General features: G+C 53.5%; 1 protein-coding gene across 1 annotated transcript in view; it reads left to right on the top strand.

Annotated features, from left to right (window-relative positions):
• Positions 1-1061: 1061 nt before the first annotated feature.
• Chd3 (chromodomain helicase DNA binding protein 3) overlaps positions 1062-15546 on the top strand; it is a 30743-nt gene continuing 16258 nt past the window's right edge. Inside the window, exons 1-14 of the mRNA XM_028869325.2 lie at positions 1062-1356; positions 6020-6132; positions 6690-6860; positions 7071-7303; positions 10143-10308; positions 10520-10658; positions 10821-10890; positions 11085-11152; positions 11218-11252; positions 11803-11886; positions 12391-12503; positions 12888-13048; positions 13676-13922; positions 15145-15283. Coding sequence (XP_028725158.1) covers positions 1086-1356; positions 6020-6132; positions 6690-6860; positions 7071-7303; positions 10143-10308; positions 10520-10658; positions 10821-10890; positions 11085-11152; positions 11218-11252; positions 11803-11886; positions 12391-12503; positions 12888-13048; positions 13676-13922; positions 15145-15283 — 2010 coding nt within the window. The 5' untranslated portion in view covers positions 1062-1085. The remainder of the gene's footprint in view (positions 1357-6019; positions 6133-6689; positions 6861-7070; positions 7304-10142; positions 10309-10519; positions 10659-10820; positions 10891-11084; positions 11153-11217; positions 11253-11802; positions 11887-12390; positions 12504-12887; positions 13049-13675; positions 13923-15144; positions 15284-15546) is intronic.

The following is a 15546-nucleotide window of genomic DNA, read 5'->3' as shown; positions in this document are numbered from 1 at the left end:
GTATGCAGAGAGTTATATATAAACATATATTTCATCTTTTTCCTTTTCAATGCCTGAAGGGAAAAAAAAAACCTTCACATCAAACCACTCCCTTCTGAAGTATTCAGAAAAAAAAAAAAAAAAAAGCTTTTCTTTAGAGAAGGGAGGTGGGGGAGGAACAAGACTAGTAAAGAAAAGAAAAATTCAATCTAGTTGGACTAGTATCTAACTAGTTAACCTTTAACAATTTATGCTGATGTCAGACTGAGCATGAGTACTGATTAATGCCCCCCCAAATATTTTTATAAGGGGGGGAGTTAAGTCACAGCAGCCATTTTTGTTTTATGCAGAAATCCTTCTTGCCCCCCAACACACACACACACACACACACACACACACTCTCTCTCTCTCTCTCTCAATACACAAGGAAAATGTATTAATCTGTGCACTAATCAGTTATGAAAAAAGGGAGAAATTAGTGGGTTTCTGAGTAGAAGCTTGGAGATGGGATGTAGCAGGGAGAAGGGGGGGGTGTATGAAAAATGAAATATTAAGCCAGCCATTTTGTTTTAAAAGGGGATTTTACCCCCCTCTCTCTTTCTTTATAGAGGGGGTGGCGGTGCTGGAGGGGGGGTTGTTTTAAAAATAATTTCAAGGCGGCCATCTTAGTGCCTGAGCTCTGAGAAATATTTCTGAGCGCCCCCCTCAGAATTTAAATATATTTAAAGCAACCGAGGGGGGTAGAGAGAAGTCGAAAACTTTTATATACATATATATATAATTTTTTTTTAAAAAACGATCTCCCTTTCTTGTTCTCTTGGGAGGAAAGAGAGAAGGGGGAAAAAGTCCTTAAATTTTTTCCAAGAACATTTTTGGGGGTGGTGCGGCCCCCTCCTCAGACGCCGGCCCCGGGGGTGGGTGTTCTGGAGGGGGGTGGCCCGGGGGCTTGGGGGGCTGGGGGAGGCGGTGAGGAGGAGGAGGAGGAGGAGGACGCCGCCGCCGAGGAGGAGGAGGAGGAGGAGGAGGAGGAGGAGGTGGTGGTGGTAGCGGTGGGGGAGGCGGGCGGGCGGTGGGTGGGGGGGTGGTGGGGGGGCCAGAGCCACAGGATGGCTTCCCCTCTGAGGGACGAGGAGGAGGAGGAGGAGGAGATGGTGGTGTCGGAGGAGGAAGAAGAGGAGGAAGAAGAGGGCGACGAGGAGGAGGAGGAGGTGGAGGCGGCCGACGAGGACGAGGAGGAGGACGACGAAGAGGGAGTCCTCGGGCGCGGGCCGGGCCACGACCGGGGCCGCGACCGCCACAGCCCCCCCAGCTGCCACCTCTTCCCGCCGCCGCCGCCGCCGCCGCTGCCGCCGCCGCCGCCGCCGCCCCCGCCGCCAGGTAAGCGTCCGCCCCGACTGCGTCCCCGGGCCCGAGCCGAGCCAAGCCGCGGGGCCCGGAGCCTCCGGGGAGGCCGAGCCGAGCCGAGTCCCCGGCGGGCGCCCGGCCGGTCCCGACGGGTCCGGGCGGCGGCGTTGGCGTTGGCGGCGGCGTTGGCGGCCTTGGGGCCAGGCCTCCTCCCCTCCCCGCCGCACCCTCCCCCGCCGCCACCGCGGTCGCCGCCGCCGCCGCCGCCGCCCGGGCTGGAGAGCGCTGGGCGCGAGCTGCGCGCGCGGACCGGGCCACTTGGTCGCGGCTTTCGGGGGAGGAGATCTTTTTTTTTTTTTTTTTTTTTTCACCCTCGGCGGGGAGGGGGTAGGCAGGAAACGGCCGCGGCGAAGCCAGGGTCGTCGTCGTGTGTCCCCCCCCTCTGCCCACCCCCACCCACGCATCCACCACCCCCCCAGGCCGAGCGAGGGACCCACCGAGCCCCCGGCGACCGGACGGCGGCGTGGGGGGGGGAGGGGCGCGTGGGGGAGGGGCGGCCGCGTGAGCGCCCCGGGGGCCCGGTCCCCGGTGGGGTCCGCGCGGCGGCGGCGTGGGTGGGTGGATGGGTGGCGGGAGTTCCGTGTCGACGCCCTCCAGCGCGGTCGGGACTCGGTGGACCCCCCCACACCCCCTCCCACCCCCACGCGGCCCCTCCACCTGCCAGGGGGGACTTCGGTGCCCGCCAACTCCGGGGCGCGCGGTGGCACGCGGGGAGGGGGGCGTGTGCGTGTGGGCAGCGCGGCCGGAGGGCTCGGGGCCGGCGGGGGACCACGCTCCGCGCAGACAGACCACTTCCTGGAGTTCGGGCTGCCCGGGACCTGCCCTCCACTCCCCATCCCCCCCCCGCTCCGTCCTCCTCCCCCTCCCCTCCCCAGCTGGCCGGCGAGATCGGGGGTCACTGCAGATTAGGGGGGACACACACGAGACGGGAGAGTGTCTGGGGAGCCGGGTGCCCCCGGCCCCACCCTCGTCCTCTCTGCCCCGGGGCTCTTTTGTGTCAAGTGCAGGGCCTCCACCCCCCCCCCACCCCCCACCCCCGCCCCCGTGACCCCGTCCGTCTGGGGTGGCCGAACTGCCCAGCTGGGACTCCCTCACGTGGCTGCCACTCACTGTCACTCTCCGCATGACACCACCCACACACCCTGACCACGCCGGGGGGCGTGAGCGGCCCACCCCGCTGCTCTGGGCTGGACCGTCGCTCTGCACCCTTCTCCCGGGATGACAGGTCATCTGGGCACTCCTGAGCAGCTGGTCCAGCTGTGCCGGGGACAGACCCTGAGCCGGCCACCCAGCAGTCACCCCCCTCCACCCCCCACCCCCAGGGGAGCGGTGTCCGTCCTCTTTCGGATAGGTGTCCGTCCGCACCCCCGACTGGGGGGCCGTCCACACCCCCAGGTCTCAGCAGCACACAGGCACCAAAACTTCACAACGTTGCCTGTAAAACTATCCCACTGGCCAGGGGGACTCCATGTCGCACTTGTCGAGACGGCCTTGGGAGGGGTGGGTGGGTGAAGTGTTCAGTGCTCTGCTGCCCATTCCCCCTGCTAGGCTTACCCGAAAAGGGGGAAAAGTTTAGAAAGTTAGTCCGCCGAGCCCGCGGGGTTCGCTGGGCTGGGCTGGGGGTGATCAAAGATCCCGGGGGGTGGGGAGGGAGGGCTGCAGCCTGCGGCTGGCTGGGGAAAGGAGGCTGGGCAGGTGAGCCGGGGGCCGCCAGCTCTGTCCCCACCTCTGTCCCCACCTCGGGCTCGGGTGTTGACCCCGGGACCTGGGTGCCTGCAGGGGAGGAGAAGGAACCAGCCTGAGGTCGACATGGGTCTTTGTGTGGCGCCCTCCCTCCCCGTCTCTGCTTCCTTGAATCCTTGAGAGGCGTCCAATGCTTTTTAAATTTTTATATTTGAAATCAAATCTCACCTCCTCGGTCTCGCTGGGCAGTCTCACCCCCCCCCCCCACCCCATTCCAGCCCTCCAAGTCAAGTAAGTGACCCAGATACACCCCCTCAGATGACTTGGAGGTAAAACTTTGGAAAAAATATTTTTAGCGTACTCATTATCCGTCTACCTAAGTGTGGGGAAAATGAGTCTCCTCTAAGGAGCTCCGTGCGGGCTGCCCGCCCTCGTCTCTTTCTGGAATATGAATTTGTACGCGTGAGAGCCTCTCCCATTGTTTTTCAGTGCGACTGCTTTGAATCTCACCATTTTGTTTTACATTCTTACCCAAGACCAATTTTTATCCCTTCCCCCCTCGCTCCAGTCTCCTTACATTGTTAAACGTTTAAAATAATAGCATTCGCGTTGGTGGGGGAAGGGAGCAGGAAGCTGAAGAAAAACCTCATTTCTTCTCCCTCCCCCTTCTGGCAAGTCTAGAGAAATAATATAACATAATATATAGATGTGATTCCTTGGGGGGTGGGGATGGGGGTGGGGAAATGATTGTGGGTGGTGCGGAAAATTCTGGTAGTTTCTTTGCAAAAGGTCTGAAAATACAAACCCACCTCCTGCATTCAGTACGCATGTGCGGCAGGCCTATTATGGAGGTTCGTTGTTGGGGGAGGGAGGGGAATTTGAGAAAAAAATAAATATAAGTGTGAGAGATTGATGGCGAGATTAGGAGAGAGGGGCGGGAGGAAGGCGCGCCCGCGCCCAGGCCCCGCCCACAGGCCCTCCTGCCAGACTCCGCCCTCGCCCTCCCCACCTTCCCGAGGTCTGAGCCGGGATGTGGGAGAGTCTGGGCTCGCAGCCAGCATTGAGAGGCTGCTGAGACAGAGGTTGGGGCTTAGATTTGCTTTATTACCCTCCCTTGCCGCTCCTCGCCATTCTTCCCCTCTGCTGGCCACCGAAGTCGGCCTAAAACCGAGAACCTCCTGCCGGGCTGGGTGGGAAGTGGAGTTCACAGGCTTCCTCGCCCCACACACCCAGGGTGACCCCCGCGGGCCACTTCCCCTGATCCTTAGCCAGTTGGCGTAGCCTGGCCTGCCCTTGCCACTTGCCCCGCGGTCTTCGTTTCCATGTTCGCGTTAACCCAAGTCCCTAGAGTTAAGGGGAGCCAGCTGCTGGGCATGACGTCTGACTTCCTATTACAGCCCTGGATCATTTTTCACACACTGCCTCTGGGCAGGCAGCCTCTTTGCATGCCCACACCCCATCTTAGAGTGTTTTTGCTCACAGGGACTTGAGATTGTGGAGGCGGAAGGAAAGGTAGCATCAGATCGGAAACCCAGGCCTGGGGTGTTAATTGTGGCTAATTTTCCCTTGGCTCTTGAGGGAAGGAGGATTGTGTGTCCTAGAGCAAGAGGCTGGGCCAAGTCCTGGCTTTCCCCTCTGGCGGCAGCTGCCTCTGCTTGGACAAGACAGGTCTGGCTGGTTAGTCTAGTGATTGGTGGGGGTGGGGGAAGGTGAACCAGGGCCCCATTTCTGTGTGGCATTCGTGTGTGTGTGTGTGTGTGTGTGTGTGTGAGAGAGAGAGAGAGAGAGAGAGAGAGAGAGAGAGATAAGGGCTTACTCTGCAAGAAACAACTCTGGTCCCCAACTTCAGCAGACTGGCAGGGGTCAGAGAGAATGGGGTGGTGTCATATCAGGGAAGAACCTGTCCTGAGCCCTCTGACAGAGCCTTCCGGGGAGAGAGCCAGGGACATAGCTGTGCTGAAGCAGGTACAGGCGTGTGTGTGTGTGTGTGTGTGTGTGTGTGTGTGTGTGTGTGTGTGGTGTGTGTGTGTGTGTGAATTAGAGATTGCGCATGTCACCTATGTCTGTTCTGTGATTATATCCTTATTTGTGTCCCTGTAATGCATATATGCGTGGTGTGTGTGTGTGTGTGTGTGTGTGTGTGTGTGTGTGTGTATGAGTCAGCATGTCTGGGAAAAATACAGAGGTGAAAGGTAAGGCCGTGAGCTCAAGGGTACAGCCCCTGGGGAAAGATCTGGAGGCAGACCCAGTGCTCTGGGAGAAGTAGGGAATTGTTCAGACTTCCTTTTGCTGAGTTAGGATGTGAAGAGGCGGATAGACAGACACTGGTCCTGTGGGCAAGAGGGTAGCATGACCAGCTGAGAATTTCTTCTGCCCCAGTGCTGTATTGGGGTGATTATCCAAGAAAATGTACATAGAGGCCTCCCTCTTGGCAAAAAGGATGTCAGAGCCCCAGGGTGTCAGTGTGAGAACCCGGGTGTCCACCTTTGGCTCTCCCTTCTCAGCATCTGGCCTAGGGAGCTGCCAGCTTGTGTCTCCCTACTCCAAGTGCTGGGGTCAGGCCAGGCCAGCAGCTGGGCATGGCTTCCCCGGTTCCTGGGCAAGCTGCCAGCTGGCAGAGTGAGGGGAAAGCAGGAGGAGCCCTGGCGAGGACTGAAAGGACCTGCCACAGTCTGAGCCGGTGGCCTAGAGTCTGGTCCCTTGGTAGTAGGAGGGGGAAAAGGAGGGGCTTGGCCGCTCTTCCTCTCTGACCCTTGACCTCCCATTCAGAATCAGAGGATCCCAGAGTACTACAAGCCGTCTGTTTGCATCCGGTGACGGGTCGGGAAATTTAGAGGAATGGATGCTCGCGTTCCTAGAGAGTGCGACTGAGCTGGGAAGAAAGGGGACCGTGAAGAACCTCAGGGAGTGGGGTGCTCCAAGCTTAGGTTTTCTGGTTCTCTTCTCTCCAAAGATAAAGATGATATCCGGCCGCTGCCTTCAGCACTGGGTGTGAAGAAGAGAAAGCGAGGACCCAAAAAGCAGAAGGAAAACAAGCCAGGCAAGCCCCGGAAACGCAAGAAGCTCGTGAGTACCCAGGGTCCCTGATGCCTGAGCAAGGCTCCAGGGCCCTCCTCCCAGAGACTGTCCATCTGCTCTGGCCCTGGTTGCCTGAGTCGAGGTGTCCCTGATGTCACGAGGCTCCAGTCCTGTATCTCACCTGCATCTCTTGGACCCGGAACCCTCACCCACTTTCTCCGGCTGTCACTCACTGTAACTTGCCCTACAGTCTGAGAGAAGAGGTTGGGAGCACACTGGCTGGCTGAGGCTGTAGCTCACTGGGGGAGAGCCTGCCCCACAGGTTTGAGCCCCGGGTTTAATTCCCAATACAGAGGGGAAGAGAAAACCACAGTCTTGGAAGAAGATTGCGTGAATTCAGAGCCTAGAAGTCCTCTGTCTTCCTGGCTGGGTAGTTAGCTCCCTGTGCCTCAATTTCCTCTGTAAAAAAGTGAATAAATATAGATCAACTACTGTTCCATAGGATAGTTGTAAAGATGGGAAGAGAGAAAATATGTTTCGTGCTAAGAACAGTTCTTGGCACATGGTGAGAATGAATAAGTGTTATTTTTATTTCTCTTCCTCAGGACAGCGAAGAGGAATTTGGCTCAGAGCGGGATGAGTACCGGGAGAAGTCAGAGAGCGGCGGCAGCGAGTATGGAACCGGACCAGGTCGGAAGCGAAGAAGGAAGCACCGAGAAAAGAAAGAGAAAAAGACGAAGAGGAGGAAAAGGGGAGAAGGAGATGGGGGGCAAAAGGTGAGTAGAGTTAGGAAGTAAGGACGAGGAATCGGGGCGTCAGGTCAGCATGGGGATGGGGGGGATGCTGCCAGAGCTGGGGTCTGTAACGCATGGGAACTGGACTGCAGAGGGGAGCAGGAAACTGGTGGAGACTACGTGAGACGTTGAAGGGTGCCTGGCAGAGGAGTCGGGGAGCCCCACCTTACCACGCTGTCCCCCACTCAGCAGGTGGAACAGAAGTCCTCGGCTGCCCTGCTTCTGACCTGGGGCTTGGAGGATGTGGAGCATGTGTTCTCCGAGGAGGACTACCACACCCTTACCAACTATAAAGCCTTCAGTCAGTTCATGAGGTACAGGGGCACTGGGAATCCTTTCAGACAAATAGTTAATATTGGGGTGTGGGCTGGGCCTCTCTGGAATCTGTTAAAAATATATGAAAACGCTTCCCAGGGAAATTCATGGCATGTGCACACAAAATTTTGCACATAATTTCAATCTACTCTTGCTTTGGGATCTGTCAATCCCAGCTAAGACTCCATCTTTTTACCCTAAAGAAATCTGGTTGTATTCAAGTTCCAGAAGGGTCCACTGCATGGTCCGACTGTAAATCTATAGTATAACTCAGAATCGGACAATGTCTTATAAGGTCAGACACGTAGTATCGTGTGAGGAAGACTGGAATAAGAAAATCCTGATGTCCCGCACATAGTTGCCCTATTTTCCTTCCTCTCCGCACTTTCTGAATGGGACCCTGATGAGCGTGATGACATTCTTCTTGGCTCCTCAAAAGCGATGTTAGCTCCGTCTCCTCGTTTCAAGTACATTTTCTAGCTCGAGCGCCTCGATTCGTGACCAGCATTCCAGTGCTTTTAAACTCACAGAACAGCATTCTCCTTTCCGGTGGAACTCTCTCGTTGAATGAAGGCGCCGTCTGCTCTCTGCCCTGTCAAAGAAGAAACACACAGCACACACACACACACACACACCACACACACAATCACCGGGAGCGCTTTCCATTCTCAATCTAGGCATGCTGTGTCCGAGTCACATAGCCATCCTCACACTGGGAGTGACGCGATGTCTGTTGAGTCGCTATCTGATGGTAGACGAAATTGGAGAGCACTAGTTGACAAGATATCCTAGAGTTTCTACTGACATGCACGGCTTAAAAAGCACCGCCGCCCTCCAACAATGGTGGAGTGTGGTGAATGCCATAGGACCAAAGGTTCAGTTGTCTGGGTTTAGCGCCTATGGTGCAGTCGCAGAGGTTACTGAAGCTGGAACTCTATTCTCTGAGAGCCGGAACATTCACGCAATCTGGGATTGGTGGCTATATGAGAGGTGGTATCATATATATATGTGGTGCTGTGTTTGGCCAACAGAGGCGACTCTCAATGCTGTTCCTGTTACAGGCTGGACCAATTTTAAGGGCACAAGTCACTCTTTGTTGAGGAACTCTATTGCCTCGCAAATTATAGGGCTGTGAGGAGAGCGAGCGTATGATGCTGTGGCGTGTGCGTGACATGGTTTCATAGGGGAAGAAAAAGGGCTACTCTGGTCTTCAGTTTTTCACCTCCTGCCGATAATGCCCATACGGCCCCAGTTACCACGGTTTCTCAAAGTTTTATCTTTCCATGCCTCCTCGTCATTCAGCTTGTCGGTGACGCTCTGTTGGGGTCTCCACTGCCATTCTCAGAATGAGAGAAAATTATAGCCCGAGGGGAGTCCGAAAAGTCGAACAGGTAGGAGCATCCCTTCGAGTGTTCTATTAGTTCTTTGCTGTCTTTCATCGTCGATGATAATTTTATGTAACCCTAATCTATAACAATTACTTCACTGACACTAATGAGCGACAGTGGTGGGTCGCGGGTCGTGAACAACACAGAGAGCACAGCACGCACACACCCACACAGGCACCGTACATCTATAACGACGCACAACTTATGGTAAGGATATACGGCACAAATCATACAATGAATACTCTCTCTGGTTCTCTGGAATCTTGCAGGTAACCATCTGTTTGTTAAGGAAGAGGCATGAGCCTGTGCAGTCTGTGTGAAAGATGCACCTTGGAGTTTTCGAGATCCCTTGACTTTTGCCTTCCATTTAGGAACGGGGATTACCTATGGCCTCATATAGTATGTACCAGGAGACAAGAGGCTAATGTATAAACCTTCCTCAAGTTACACCAATCCATGTAAGTTTATTGTGCAGTACTGGCATCATTCTTAAAAAGCAAAGCTAAGTGGAAATAGCGCGTTACGCTACCATAGTGTAACATTGTGTGAGCAATGCTAATTGACTTTCACACATCCGAAGAGTATCGCTCTCTTTAGTTCATTTATTTGTCTTAGTAAGCAAGTATGTAGCACACAAAGGTCCTACCGTTGGGAGTGACGGTCTTAGTCCTGGGGTTGCAGTTAGCCTATCCATCTCTAGCTCAGGCAAATTGATCCATTGAGCAATTCTCCTTGTTTATGTCTCTACTTCTGTCGTATCCTCTAAATGGACTTAGGCTGTCTAGCTAGGTACACTCATACTAGAGTGGAGGATATTTAGTTTACCTAACTGAGGTTTCTGCAAGATATGTTGAAAACAAGGAGGCGCTATATCATGGTCCACTCTCTGTCAAAACCAGGCCCTGGACAGCTGAGAAACGGAGCAAGAGGAAGTCAAGAAGATTTGGGACTTGGAAGGAGAGAGTGCTCTCTGTATCCTGCAACGGCAAGAGTGGAGGCGCCTTTGGCGCAGAGCAACAATGACCCGGCCTTTGTTTTTTGCGAGGAAGTTGTGTGTGCCTTGGGTTTTTCGGAGTTCTCCTCAAGCAAAAGCAAGGGACCCACCGCGTTTCCCTTCAGTTCCACGAATTACTGCACCAGCCAGTAGATAATTTGTTTTTTCTGACAAAATTGTTATTAAGTTTCATGTGAACCATTGAAACTTTAAGAGTGTGGGAAATGGATGTGCAATTGTTTGCGCAGAGATATAATGGCAGTATGTTCCATCGCGAAGATAGATTTACACGTGTGAAAGGTTCTGGATCCAGTGAACTCTGACTAGCGCCTCTATATTACTGACCTGTGTGCATGAGGGAGCAAAAAAAAAAGCCCCACCCCATAAGAGTGTGAAACTGGCTAAGTCATATGAACCCCTCGTACATATAATCCCTAGATGGTCAGAGAGGATGATGTATCACCATTCATCTCAGAGTGGAGGGTGTCCGTGAAAAGATGATGAGACGAGATATTTCAGTAACTGTCCCCAATAACGCCCTTCAACCCAGGGTCAACATTTGCATAGGGAGGCAAGAGATGTCTTAGTGGCCGCGGCCGCCGTCCGCGTCAGGCTAGCCGGGGCGGCGGCTGTTAGACATGAGAATCGCATTCAGCGCTTTTGTGGCCTCGTCAGTCTGCACTCTACTTCGCCAGTACACACCCCGATGGAAGGTGTGAGCTGGCACGTCCTGGTGAGCCCCTCCCCCCAATTGTCGACACTTTCCAATGCCACATTCCTATCTTCAACCCCAATGCTTCCCGTAAAACTCTCCAGCTCCACTGGGCTTTCTTACTCTAGTATATGAGGTCACTAAAACGAAAGAAGGCAAAGGTAGGCCAGGAACGGTTACCTCTTTCTCCAACGTAACCGTTTTCCTGCTTTACCCGAACCGCGGGGAATAGTTGCTTAAACGAACCCTGCCAGAAGGTCGTCGACTGCCCACGACACGCACCACGACTGCGAAGCGTCTAGAAATTCTGCTTTGCCGCGTCGTAATACACGAACACTCGTGCTCCCGTCCCGCAATTCGACAGGGAAGGAGTAAAACCGTAGCCCATGGCGCGAACGGCTTATGTCGCTAGGCAGATCATACCGTGGAAACAGCCTGTTCTCTCACAGATCGCTTGTACATATAGATGCCGATCTTTGGATTTCTTGCTGCTGATACCCTGCCTCCTCTATACCGTCTTCCACGCTGATCAGTGTCCGAGAGGAACCACAGCATTACCTCATGCAATAAGAGACCCCGACGTGACCTAATCTACCCTACAAGGTGAGGAGTCACAGAGAGCCTTCCGAGGGTAGGAGAGAGAGGCAAGGCCCGCGAGACTGCAAAAAACTCAAAGCGTGGGGCCTGGCTGTGGGTGTTGCCTAGAGCAGTGAAGAGAGAGCCCGCCGAGGCACATCCGGCGTGGAGTCCAACTTGGGCCCGCTCACTTGGGTGGCATCTTTCCCTGTCTGCCAAAGCGCGAGAGCTGACCTGCTGGGAGAAAGTCGTCGAGGCGCTCGCATGTACCCCTCTGGAGAGTCCTCCGGTTAGGGGGAAGTTCGTGGAGGGACGAGAGTGGGCCGTGTAACCCCCACCACTCCCTACCGCCAGGATGCAGGGGATATGGAGAGGAGTTAAAGGTCAAGGTGAGGCCTAATACAGTCATAGCCTGCTTCATGACTTCCTTGATGTGAACTCTCCCTCATCCTTAGTCTTCTCTTGAAATATTTTGAAGGGGCCGGATAACTGGGAAGAGTATGCTCATTAATTTCTCAGATGTCTGGGCCTGAGTGTATCGAGTTGTGTGTTCCCTGAAGTCACTGGATAGTCTGTCTTGTAGTGAGTTTTGCTAGATCCTGTGGAGCAGACTCGAGCGATGTCATACGTGTGCTGGATTAAGGGTCTGGTCGGGGGGACCTGCCTCAATGCCAAGTCTGAGGAGACGAGTCCGTACTGGACTTAACGAACAGTGTGTACTGAGAGCGTCAGCCGTACCGCGTGCCCGGCTTCGTCTAGCGAAAGAAATATGATAGAGTACTAGAGATAGAGAGAGTGAGCCGTGCGTGTCAATCCGCCTCAGTAATTAGCTCGTAGGTTACACCGTGTCTCTGTGCCGCCCTTGGCTTGCCCAATCAAAGGGCGTTCAAGCCTTTTCACTTTGAGGACATTTCGCACTCTCCTCTCTCTCACCTTCAGATTTTCATCCGAGTCTGCTTACTTCGATTTATTACTCACTCTGAGCGCTTTGCTATTTGCATCCTGAACACCGCGTGTAGTCGTGTATCTTCTCTCTGATACCATCTCTATTCCATTGACCTGCGATAATGTTATCATGTAACCTTGAGACTGTCACGCTGGCGAAGATGGCACGGGGCCCCGCGCAGCGAAGGAGGTTGACTGCTACGAGAAGGATCACAGGATTACTGTGAGGGTGTGCCAGCCAGGGCTCGCGGCGAAATATGGATTTTCTCTACTGAGCCACCCATAGACGTCCACGTCTTGTTATGTAGAATAGAGCCTACAACCATCACCCGAAGAGGAAGCTTTTGCCACAATCTGAAAGTGTGGTAATCAGAGGAGAGGGTGTTTTCTTCTGGTCATGTTTGGTCCACACGAGGATGCCTGTACTGATTGACTTTTTTATCAAGCCATGAAGAGACGTTGCAGACACTGCGCAGGTCACAGTTCCTCACGCTAAGGCAAACAGATCGCTGAGCAGTGGCACACGCAAACAAAAGTCCAGAGTGTGCGTGAAATACCCTCACTGGTGCCTGCTCTTCACAGGGGGTGGTCATACTCCATCGTCGCACTCTCATATTTGAGGGCGTTTATGTGGTAGAGGCTCTTACTGGGTCTGTCGCGACGCCAGAGAAAGACATAACGCCAGGATGTGGAATGTACCATCTCGGCTTGATGTGTGTTGCCGGTAGTTTGAGTTACGGTCGTAGGGCTACCAAAGCTATCTGGGAAGTGCTTGTTTAGAATGGTTCAAGTCGTGGCGGGAAAGTTTGTTTTGATTACCCCCCCCCTACCCTTTAACTTATTTTAACGCCAATACATAGAGTTCCAGTTAGATTGTTTGGATTCAAACTTTTGTCACGAGAGAGATCAGCTCTTCGTAGACTCTTGATGTAGAGGTACCTAGGACAGTGTCCTATGGAGAATGTACTGTGCACTTCTGGGACTGCCAGTCTCTTTGTCGAGGCTGTTCGTCTCCTCACACTTTTCTCTAGTCTCCCCTCTCTCTGCTTACTAAAAGCTGAATCATTCTTTTCTCATAGTACGTATCTGCTAACGCCTCGAACACGTCATGAAGAAGAAGTGGGGTTCAACATGTGGGAGTGCCCAAGGAAGGAGGAGGAGTATGCAGCACGAGAGGCAGGGGAGGGTGAGCGCCGCAAGGCGAAAGGAGGAGAGAGGACCAAGACAACCTATGGAGTCGGTAGTTTAGAATTCAGTCCTGTATGTTGCATTCAGTGTGAACACGAAGCGGTGATGGCGATAACTATGAGTGGTCTCGTTATCCGCACCTCGCACATCTTGTCTCGCCTACGTCGTGTGTATAGTGCTGTGCTGTGTGTATGTTGCACTGCGGTGAATGTCCTCTCCCTGTGCGTCATTGCCGTGTGCTCGTGTGTATCTAGTTGTACTTCTGATAGTAGGTGTCGAGTGGTCGTCGTTGCTCCTCGCTGTGTGCTCGTGCTTGGGTGCTGTGTATATCTGGTGAGGTCTCATTCGTGTGTGTGTGTGTGTTGCTCTAGGGTCGTAAGTGGTCCTTTTTGTCTCTGCTCGCGTGTGGTGTCCTGATGCATGCGTGTGCGGCTGCTTACTGTTGCCACGTAACTCGTGATGCACCCTTTTCTCAACTGGCCGTTCGGAGTATAGTTCCAGGAGAATGCACCGCATCAATGTGTTGCCCCTTGCCTTCTTCCTTTCATTTCTGTGCGCCTCTCCACGGGCCTGTTCCCTTCTTAACTCTGCGCTCCTTGTGTGTGTTCGCTTAGCAGAAGCGCTCTCACTTACCGTGTCCTGGGTGAAGCTTAGAGTAGAGCTGCCGTGTGTGTGCTAGCTAAAGAGTCTTCGCAGCCAAGCACACCTCGAGTCTATCGGCGGCGTGCACGTCACTCCCGTCTCTGCGCACCAGATAAAGTCGGCAGACGTTATCTTCACGACGAGACAGCTGGTCGCGTGGAGAACAATCCATGGAGTCGTCTATCTCTACCCTGGGTGCTGAGGGTCAGAAGCCGGGTTCCTTCAACGCTGGGCAGCAAGTTGTTCCCATCCACGGAGCCATCCTCACGCTCCTCTTCACACGCGTAAGATCAGACCCGCACGAGATTCTACTTTGTTCTAAACTGTAGCAAGAGTTTGGGGTCTTCAGGGGTGCCAAAGCACATTAAGTGGCGAGCGCTTGTGTCATCACGTGCTCTATACGCACGCTTAAGCGGTAGCTGAAGCGCATATATCTAGTTCCTTAGCCAGAAACCACACGATGGCGTCTCTGGATCTTTTCTATCTAGTCCATCGTGTGTCGAACCTCTACGCGTCACCAACTGGATCTATCATCGTGCGGGGATGTGCACTCTCATATGCACTCGTATTCCCTTCCATCATGGAGCCGAGCTATCAGCATTATCTACGACTTCTGGTTTTCTTTTGATCTACGTTCTCCAATGGTGTGAGTAGTGCATGTGTACCAACGCCTTGTCCCTCGACCACCATTCTCTTACTTCTCAGCGGTTCCGGGTGATTCACTGTATCCTCATGGACTCGCACGAACTTGTCATAATCCCTGGCCCAACTTTCCCCTGCTTGCTTTCTCTCAGCATTTCCCCTATGGCCTCGCCTTCTGGGTGCCCACAGCGGACTAGCTCTACTATCGAGCGTTGTATGATTATCTGACTTTCTTAGTTAAATTTTTAGCGATATATATACTATATTTGTTTATTCTGTAAGACACGCAGAGAGTCTTCGTGTCTGTGTGCTCGTATTGTGCGCGGCCCTCTTGGGAAACTCTGCGAGTGCTGAGGCTAGGTGGGCGCCCACAAGCTGACGCACCTCTCATTCCTGAACCTCAACAGCTTTCCGTTCCCTGAGTGTGCCCTGCCCCCCAACCATAGCTTCACATGCCCTCACCATGAGCCACATTTCAGTCTTCGAGAAAGAGGACTTTCTCGTAACTGGAAGCGTGAGCCTGTATACTCCTGTACGTAGCACATTTGCACATTTAAAGGCTCGAGTTGCCATCTCACTCCAGCCACCGTGCAATTTTTTATTTCTTTTTTCTCTACTTCGAGTCTCGATCTTCCCACTTGAGAAGACTATACAAATCTGAATTTGTTGTATAGACACTCACTTTGCATTCCTCTTCTCTCCTCTCTTGGCCTCGTTGGGATGGATCCTGTGATTGAGAAAGTATCTGAGAGATGCATATCTTTCTAAGGGACTCAGTTGCACTCCTAGCGATCGGTCTCATGGCCTCTCGTGGCTTCATCAAAGCTGACGGAACATCTTTCTCACGTCTGTACTAAGCGTTAGAATTCGGCCAGAGGCCACACTAATGAAGCGGAAACTGTGGAGCAGAGAGGACAATAGGATCGTACCTGCCACTGAACACGCCTACAGGACTACGGCTTCCGGTGAGGACGACGGAGAAGAGGCGACCACAGCGCAGAGAGTGAAATGTACCGGCTCACTTATGCTGAGAATGGACGCGGAGATGAACATAGGCCTCACTCCCCTTCTCACAATGGACGAGAAAATTCGGTATGAAACACACCAGACGATACTGTGCGCGCTACATACCCGCATAAGTTCTACATGCGAGTCACAAGTGATCCTCCTCTCGCTGAACCGAACGGGAAGAGGACCTATTTTTCTTCATTCCTGGATCTGATGATCTATGTTGTTGCTTGTCTTTGGGTGGGCGCATTGTCCTAG

The sequence above is a fragment of the Peromyscus leucopus genome, chromosome 8b, assembly GCF_004664715.2.
Source record: "Peromyscus leucopus breed LL Stock chromosome 8b, UCI_PerLeu_2.1, whole genome shotgun sequence".
Taxonomy (NCBI): domain Eukaryota; kingdom Metazoa; phylum Chordata; class Mammalia; order Rodentia; family Cricetidae; genus Peromyscus; species Peromyscus leucopus.
This window is presented reverse-complemented; position numbering and strand designations above follow the sequence as displayed.